The sequence below is a fragment of the Zootoca vivipara genome, chromosome 1, assembly GCF_965207765.1.
Source record: "Zootoca vivipara chromosome 1, rZooViv2.hap1.1, whole genome shotgun sequence".
NCBI classification, from domain to species: Eukaryota; Metazoa; Chordata; class Lepidosauria; order Squamata; family Lacertidae; genus Zootoca; species Zootoca vivipara.
In genome coordinates, this window is record NC_142582.1 from 76,148,482 (window position 1) to 76,156,917 (window position 8,436).

The window sequence follows — 8,436 nt, forward strand, 5'->3', positions numbered from 1 at the left end:
TCTTGAAATAATTCCCCCTTTTTTCTCTTAGGAGGGTGGGGGAGAAAATGTCCCTGGAAACTTTTTGTAAATATATAAATAAATAAGAAATACGCATTTAATTATCCGTCCTGTGTGCGCGCGCCTTGCATCGGAACAAAACCCCGCTGGTCGCCCTTGGAGCGACGCCTTTCCCCCAAGAGGCGGTCAATATGCAAAATTGATGCCTGCCCCTTCTTTGTGGCGGGCCCATTGTGCGGGGCTTGCTGATGAAGCCTAATCCAATCCTAAATTGCGCCCCCGGACCAATCAGGGAGCCCCGAATGCCCGATGAATGAAACTCAAGGGGAGAACCCCATTGTGGGAGCTGTCACTTCGGGAAGCGCCTGAGCGGCCCGGACCCCTATAAAACCCCATTGCGCCAGAGAAAGGCCGAGGAGAAGAAGCCTGCCAGTCTCGCTTAGGTGGATCTCGAGAGAAAAGGAGATAGAGCAAGGCCATTTGTTAAAAAAACAAAACAAAAAGCGGGAGGGGGGAGGAAAAAGGAAGCGGGGCGGACTACTTTGGAAAAGCAACAGCCAGCCATTCCAAGTTGAGGCTTGGACCCTTGGCCAGGCGGGCGCTTCCTCTGCCTCCCTCCCCGTCTCCTGCCATGATGTTCCCCAGCCTGATCGCGCCTCCCGCCGTCTACCCGAGTCTCCTGCGGCCAACGCCGACCCTCACGCTGCCGCAGTCGCTGCAGTCCGCCTTCTCCGGCCACTCCAGCTTCCTGGTGGAAGACCTCATCCGCATCAGCCGGCCAGCCGCTTACCTGCCTCGCAGCGGCGGCGCCCCGCCGCCGGCCAGCCTGTCCCCACCGCCTCTGTCGGGCGCCAGCCCCGCCAGGACAGGCCCGTCAGGACCCTCCTCGGCCGAGCCGGCCAACTCTGACTGCGCTGCGCGACGGGGCTGCTCGGCGCCCGCCTCCGCCTCGCCCGCCAGCGACGCGCCCTTCCTCAAGTTCGGCGTGCACGCCATCCTGTCGTCGGCGCCCCGAACAGGTGAGCGCGCCGCGCAGGGCGGCTGCGCCGTCGTGTGGAAGCTGAGGGAGGGAGCCTCCGCTCGGGTTGGTTCAGGGAAGGACGCCTTGCCAATGGGAGGAGCGGGGAGGTGCCAGGTGTGCCTGTGTGCCTGTGTGTATGTGTGTATAAGAGAGAGACTTGGCGAGGTGGGTAGGAGCTTCTTCCTTTGCGCAACCATTCAGGAGAGAAAACTGGTGGGGGGACGGGATTCGTAGCAGTAGGGAGGATCGCGTCACAAACCAGGTGTGTGGGGAGAGTTTAATGGGGGGGAGTAATTGGATATTCTTCCCAGTTGTGGTAGGTAAATCAGTAGACACGATTCCCTGGGGCTGGGGCTGGGTGGTTGCTTGTTTAGCACCACCGACGTGACAAAAAAGGAGAGAGATGTCAGTTTTAGTAATAATTTGTCAATGTGATTCATTAGTTGCACAGGAAGCTAGGTGGAGGAGGACCACTGTCCCAGCATCCTCGACATTGTCTCTCCGGGGTTTCAGGCTAGGGAGGGGAGAGGCGTCTCTTCCGATCCTGCTACCTGGAGATGACAAGGACTGAACCGTCGGGAACCCTTAGCAATTTTAGTGCCTGCGCTCTAACCACTAAGTCGTAGTCCCTCCTTGCCTTCAACCCGTACTTACTAATGTGCATTTTCTCCGCTTTCCCCAGAAACCTCCCACGCGCTGATGCAGAACGTCCCTCCCAAGACTTTCACTTTCCCGTATTTCGAAGGATCCTTCCAACCTTTCATCAGATCTTCTTATTTTCCAGGTAGGTCTGGGGTCCTCCTCCTCCTCGGCGCTCGCCCCTCTCCATCCCCCCTCGCCACCCACTGCTTCCTCATTGTTGCAGGCATCAAAAGCGAATTATATCTTTCGGAGGGTCCGGGAGGTGGCGGTGGATGGGTGGTGGTTGGGGGAGAGGGGGAGGCCATTGCTCGTCCTCCAGTTCAGAGGTTGGACGGGGTACAACATTCAAGAATCCGTCGCGCCAATTTGATGCCCTATTTAGCACAAGCGCGGTGGCTGCTTGACATTTTCGTTCCCAATTTCTCTCCCCCCCCCGCCCCTCCCCTACTCGACAAATTAGCCGGGATTGTCACGGTCCCAATGCGAGGCGGTTCAATTCTGACGCAGAGATGCTGTCCGGCCTCCTCTTCAGGGCGGCGGTTTTCCCACAGAGCCGCTGATCGGCAACAAAAGTTTCAGCACCATGACCAATTTGGTCAGCTCCCTCCGGGCAGCCACACACAGACCAAGCGCTGACTTGGCCGTGCTGCTGATAGACATTTACCAGCCATGGGCTAATTTTCCTTTAAAGGTCATTCGCTTTGCCAACGTTTTCACAAGGCCACATGGAGCGCTCCCTTGTTTGGGAATTTGGTGTGGCCGAAGCCAAACCCCCACCTCCAAATCTTTTGCTCTGAGAAAGTTATTACCTACATCTCAAAAAGACCTCAGAAGCAGGCGGGTCTCAGGCTCCGCAGAATCAGGCTGGGAGGCCAGGACCAATTCACACCCTACTACCCTGATGATTGCCAATTTTCCTGCTACTTGATGTTACTTGACCATTGCAACCTCTGCCACCCAAAGTATTAAAACTCAACATATAGCGCCTGGCATGAGCCTGGGATCACCTGGTGCTACAGCATTGGTACAGTTAGGCAGGTGGTTTGGAAAGGAGATCAATAGGACCTTTCCCCAGGTAAGCTCCCCCAAGTTTTCAAAAGAGAGGCACAAAAGAAGCACCTGTAGATACCACTTTTCCATACTGAAGTTATGTCCCACTGCCAGTTTGGGTTTTCAACTTTTTCTATGGGGTGTGTAGAATCATACACAGATGATACCTCTCACATTACACATATATAATTGTCTGCTGGTGTCAAACTGAAATTAAATAAGTTTAGAATAATATGCCCCAAATTATCACACACATATCACACACAGATCTACTCTAATCTGCTGTTGGTGTTCAACTGATTATTTGGGGCATATTCTTTTAAACATTTTAAAGTTAGCAATGCCTAGACAACTTAACTTCAAATCTTAATTTTGAAGCTGAGAAAAGTGATGGTTAAGAAGAATGACTCTCAAAAATATCTACCAACAAGCTGCTAATATACTTTGTATCAAAAGCCAAGAGTTCCTTCATTCACTCTCCTGATAATGGAATTTGCTTCCTTTCTCCAGCATTTGAATGGCCCAACAAAAAAAACTTGAGCCTTATATATAGCTTTTCATGTCCATTTAATGAAAATGATTTGGGGAAAGAGAAGGCTGTGCCATCAGTATTCTCTCCAAGAAGCTTGGCATGCAGTTGTGTTTAGTTTGAAAGTGTAAATCTCTTTTGTTCCAATAATATATGGCTTTAGCTGCTTGTCCTCAGTCTTTTTCTGTTAGTTCATTACTACACAATTACCATTCACGCTTCATTAGAATCTCTGTTTCTCTTTGGGAGTTTTTCTTTCCGCTTAAAGGCGAAACTCTGCCCTTTTTATCATACCAAATCCCATTGGGAACCAGTCAATGTGCTAATTAGCTGTTACTTTTCATGTCTCCAGAGTGAATTCTGCAGGTTTTGTAAGGAAGAGATGGGGGCAGGGGGAGGAAAGATTCATATATTAAAAAGATGAATACTGATTGATCAAAACTTGCCACATAAAAGGACTTTTTTGTTCCTGTAAGAAAAATCCCTTATTTTAATCTGGGGTAAAATAAAGTTCCTGCAATGGAAGGAGGGTGGGGTGGGGGGGACGGGACTTCTGAACATTTAAATACTCAGACAAGAGAGAGAGAGAGAGAGAGAGAGAGAGAGAGAGAGAGAGAGAGAGAGAGAGAGAGAGAGAGAGAGAGAGTTTTCTTACCCCCTTCCCTTTCCCCCCTTTAAAAGTATACCTCTATCTTCCTGGCCTTTTCTTTTGAAAGTTAAGATCTTTGAATCTGGTAACAAAACAGGCCAACTATAAATACATTCACTTGGTGTATCTAATCAAATCTAGTTACCATTGGCTGAAAAGGACAGTTAAGTTAAGCGTAAAGTCCCTTTCACAAAACCAGGTTCATAGGTGCTGATCTGCTTAATTCAGCTGAGAGTACAGAAAGGAAAAAAGAGGTGGCAAGAAAGAGAAAGGAGAAGAGAGAAATCTATGGGCATGCAAATGAAAGGGAGATTTGCTCCTTGACTTCAGTGGGATGAGGACTCCATCTTTTGGAGCAGGACTTTTAGAACCAAGCTTGTCTTGCTTTTAAAAAAGCAAGCAAGCAAGCAAACAAACAAACAAACAAACTGATCCAGCCTGTTTCAGTGCTTTATTTTTTCCTTTTCTCACAGCTTCATCTGTGGTGCCTATTCCTGGCACTTTCTCTTGGCCTCTGGCTGCCCGGGGGAAACCACGCAGAGGTATGCTCCGCAGGGCTGTCTTCTCAGATGTGCAGCGCAAAGCCCTGGAGAAAATGTTCCAGAAGCAGAAATACATCAGCAAACCAGACAGGAAGAAATTAGCAGCCAAGCTGGGCTTGAAGGACTCCCAGGTAAACTCATCTTCTTTCTCCCCCTAAACAATCACAGAGAATGTGAAGCCACAGGTTGGAAAGAGGTTGGCAGCGGCAGTGGTAGACATTTAACTTTCACTTCTCAAAAACAAGACCTCTCCTCCTCAAAGAGAAGTATGAGTATAAGAAGACATTCTGAACTGGAGCCTAAGACTCCATCCAGATAATGTTGGCGGCAGTTAAAACCAATAGACATGACCCCCTGGCTCTGTGGTAGGAGGAACTTTGAGCCTGACAACCTGAAAGTTGCTCAATGTGGTATTATACTACCATTGATTTCAATGAGATGTAAGCATGAAGGTCCTTTGATTACTGGCACTTTTGAAAATGAACAAATTTATTACGGTTATATGCTTTTTTGAGCTAAACCCCATTTCCTCAGCTGCATGAAGTGTACTCGGTTGCCAGGCATATGACTGCAAAGGGGGTGAACTTAATTGGCAATGGAATGCAGATAGTACAGTATGTGACTGTTCAATCAGAATTTAAGAGCGTAGCATAGGCATAGGCAAACTCGGCCCGCCAGATGTTTTGGGACTACAACTCCCATCATCCTTGACCACTGGTCCTGTTAGCTAGGGATGATGGGAGTTGTAGTCCCAAAACATCTGGAGAGCCGAGTTTGCCTATGCCAGGCGTAGCACTATACTGTTTACATGCAAGTAAGCCCCACTGAAATAAATGGGACTTAGTTTTGAGTATGCATGCATGGCTACCTCTAAGTATTATTATTTCTTAAATGGGGCCATGGAGAGTTTTGCATGACTGTGTCGCATTCAAATCAATGTGACTAATTTCTCAAGTTGATCCCTGGCTTGGGCTTGGGGGGGAGAGGAAGGGAAAGTCTCATTCTGTGAATGAAAGGTCATTCTGCAAGTAGAGTGTCACTGTTAGGTGTTGCACAATTAGTCGCTGAAAAAAGAAAAACCAACCAACCAACCAACCAACCAACCAACAGCACTATATTATTCCTTATTGCATTTCTTGGTTGCTTCCACACAAAAATTGTCTCAAAGCAGCTTGACAGAATAGAAATGCTTATTGCAGCCCAATGTGCATGACCCTCAGGTTAATTTTCACAGCCCCATTTTATAGAGATGGTTCTCAAACTTTGAGAATTTCATGAGGTCTCCTTGGGCTAGTCCAACACATTAACTTGCATTTCTGGCACAAGGGTGGGGGGTGAGGTCTTCGCCAAGGAGAAAACCTGAAAATTTGTAAGATTTGGAAGTGCTGGCTGCCATCAGATGGTATGAGCTTTCCTGTGAGTAGCTGCCCTGAATGCAGACCTGGAACACCTTTGAATGGTTGTCTCCATTATGCATACTTAAAAAAAGAGATGCAAAAACTCCCACCTTCTTGCAACAGCGAGGCATGGGGTTGTATTCAACATTGGGTGAGTGTAGTTCAGCTCATGAAACTTGAGTTTCCCTTCTCTCCTCCCCCCCTGCATCTCTCTACCATGCCCCCCAAATCTGTTTTGGGGGCCCCCAAATCTTTAGAGCAGATTTTGAGGGTGCACAAGGGGCTGCAGGGAGGAGGGAAGGGAAGTCCCATTGTGCAAATGCATGCTTCTTCTACTGGCACCACATTAGAACAGGATATAACCCATTTTGTATTTGGACAACCCAAGTAATTTTCAAAGAATTCTACAACTGTTTCTTTGTGGAGTCGTCTTTGATGCTTACTGCAGCTCACTTAGGGAGTGGCCCTTGAGGATCTTGTGCGGGGTGGGGAGAGGTAAGGATTCTGCTCTTCAAAGATGTCTTCAGATGTGTACTTAATGGTTGGTGTTAGTCATGTAGCAGTTGCCCTGATGCTGCAAAGCCTTATTTGTGTACCCTTGAAAACTCTAGGTGAAGATCTGGTTTCAAAACAGGAGGATGAAGTGGAGAAACTCCAAAGAGAGAGAGCTCCTGTCATCTGGTGGCTGCCGGGAGCAGACTTTACCTACAAAGTTCAACCCTCACCCAGATCTCAGTGATGTAGGCAAGAAAGGTTCTGGAGAGGAGGAGGAAGAAGCAGCCTCACCCCGGTGCCCAGCCAGCCCCAGCCATTCCTTAACATATCACAAGTCCATAGATGACCCACGCCTGAGAGACAGGTTGGACTCCCACATGCTCCCTTCCCCCACCCATTCCAGCAGCCCCAGCAAACCGTCAGACTTCTCAGACTCCGAGGAAGAGGATGAAGAGGGGGAGGAGGATGAAGAAGAGATCACGGTCTCATAGAGACTTCTTCTTGCTATCATGAAAGAGGACATTGCAAAGATGTAAATAAACTAAGGGCTATCTAATTGAAGAGGTGGTGTCCTTCCACACCCACACAGTTCAAATAGACAATGTACTGATCATCATGCATCCTTCAGATTTCTGTTTGACATATTCCAGAACTACCCTGATTAGGAACCCCTTGCCTCAATGCCCTCCTGTTGTGATCACTGACTAATCAGCCAGTCTTGCACTTTTCAATTGAAAACTATAGACTAGAAAGCCATTAAAACATACACACCCCTTTGGTATTAACATCATGTTGATTTAGAAGCAGAATAATTAGCCTAATTCAGTTGTGATTTGCTTAGCTAATTCCAGGATGTATTCATTTCTCTGAAAATACCAGCAATATTTCCCCCATAAGCCCTAATCTGTTGTGATGCTGATGCGATGCTGCAATATCCAAGTGGTTGTTAATGATTTGAGACCAGCCTTACACACTGAGCTCTAAAATGCAGCCAGTGTGAATGGGGTGGGGGGTGGTTGCTATTCCAGAGAGCACACTTACTGAGTGTGGGCATGTGAACTGGAGCTGCCCCTGAAATCATTCACGTGCACCCACAAGAACCATGGCCCCTGGCTTGGTTCCAGTGTTGAACATTTCTGTGTTAATTTATGCATCTGTCTGCTTCATACCATTTCCACATTTGTCCCCAGCTCTTTGACCATCTCCTTGTTTTGTGACTGCTGAAGGTGCAATGTGTGGATGCAGGGAACTGGATCTGCCTCTTTGATTGTTGACTGAACTTTGCTGTCTTTGCACAGCTTCTATGATCTGTACACTATTTTGTACTCTTACACTGTATGGATATTTTATACCAAGGCAATTGCAAGTATGCAGATGGAAGAATACTATATTTTGTCTGGGTTGTCTTTTTTTGGCGTGATTTTTTTTGGGGGGGGGGCTTAAAGAGAAGCTTAGCTTCTAACTGTGTAACTTATAAAAAATTGTCTATTTTGTATTTTTACTTTGTACATATTTTAAATATGTATATATAACAAATGAAGCAAATGCCAAATTAAAAACAAAAAACGGTGTGCAAGGCCTATCATTTCTGAAGCTTGGGGATTACATTTCATGCATTCCTAGTCATGCATTAACAACCATCGCCTGGCTAGAGTGGTGCATATTCTAAATTGGAGTGGGTCGTGATTCGGAACACACTTTATGTAGAAGTAACTTCTGTTGATATCAGCTGTGCTTAAAAACCTCATGTCGTGGAACTCCTGCATGTTGATGCTGCCCCTGTGGCTTTCCTATGCATGTGCAAATAGCTGGATTAGTGGTGCTAAGCCATCTGGAAACAGCACAGGATCATAGGACATGGACCATTTGGAGGCACTGAAAAATGAAGATGAGCAATTATAATGTCCCAGAAGAAGAGGGGTGTACCACTTGGCTGTAGCAATTCCTAGGATGCAGCTGCACTTTGCACACATGGACAAATGTCTTTCCACAGCAGATAAAGATGTTAAATGATCAGCAGTGCTGGTAGGGAATTTTAGACTCTGGACTTTATGGTCTTGAAAGGCATGCCCACTGCTTTGGATGGTCATGTATATTACTTAACTTACTTC

The 8,436-nt window shown here is 47.1% G+C and overlaps 1 protein-coding gene across 2 annotated transcripts; it reads left to right on the forward strand.

Moving 5' to 3' along the window:
* The first annotated feature begins 631 nt into the window (after positions 1-631).
* On the forward strand, positions 632-6,816 carry DBX1 (developing brain homeobox 1). Of its 2 annotated transcripts, XM_035117364.1 has the most exons (5): positions 632-1,019; positions 1,704-1,805; positions 4,267-4,269; positions 4,365-4,564; positions 6,442-6,816. In XM_035117364.1, exons 1-5 carry the CDS (start codon positions 632-634, stop codon positions 6,814-6,816), a joined length of 1,068 nt encoding a protein of 355 aa, XP_034973255.1. The 2 variants fall into 2 exon arrangements, with proteins under 2 accessions (XP_034973255.1, XP_088512911.1); XM_088656785.1 differs by lacking the exon at positions 4,267-4,269.
* The last annotated feature ends 1,620 nt before the right edge of the window (positions 6,817-8,436 follow it).

What these genes read in the sequence shown, in the direction of transcription:
- DBX1 (XM_035117364.1), top strand. Translation starts at nt 632, where the DNA reads ATGATGTTCCCCAGCCTGATCGCGCCTCCCGCCGTCTACCCGAGTCTC. An exon ending in GTCGTCGGCGCCCCGAACAG is followed by an intron (nt 1,020 to 1,703) that starts GTGAGCGCGCCG and finishes CGCTTTCCCCAG; the next exon opens with AAACCTCCCACGCGCTGATG. An exon ending in TGGGCTTGAAGGACTCCCAG is followed by an intron (nt 4,565 to 6,441) that starts GTAAACTCATCT and finishes TGAAAACTCTAG; the next exon opens with GTGAAGATCTGGTTTCAAAA.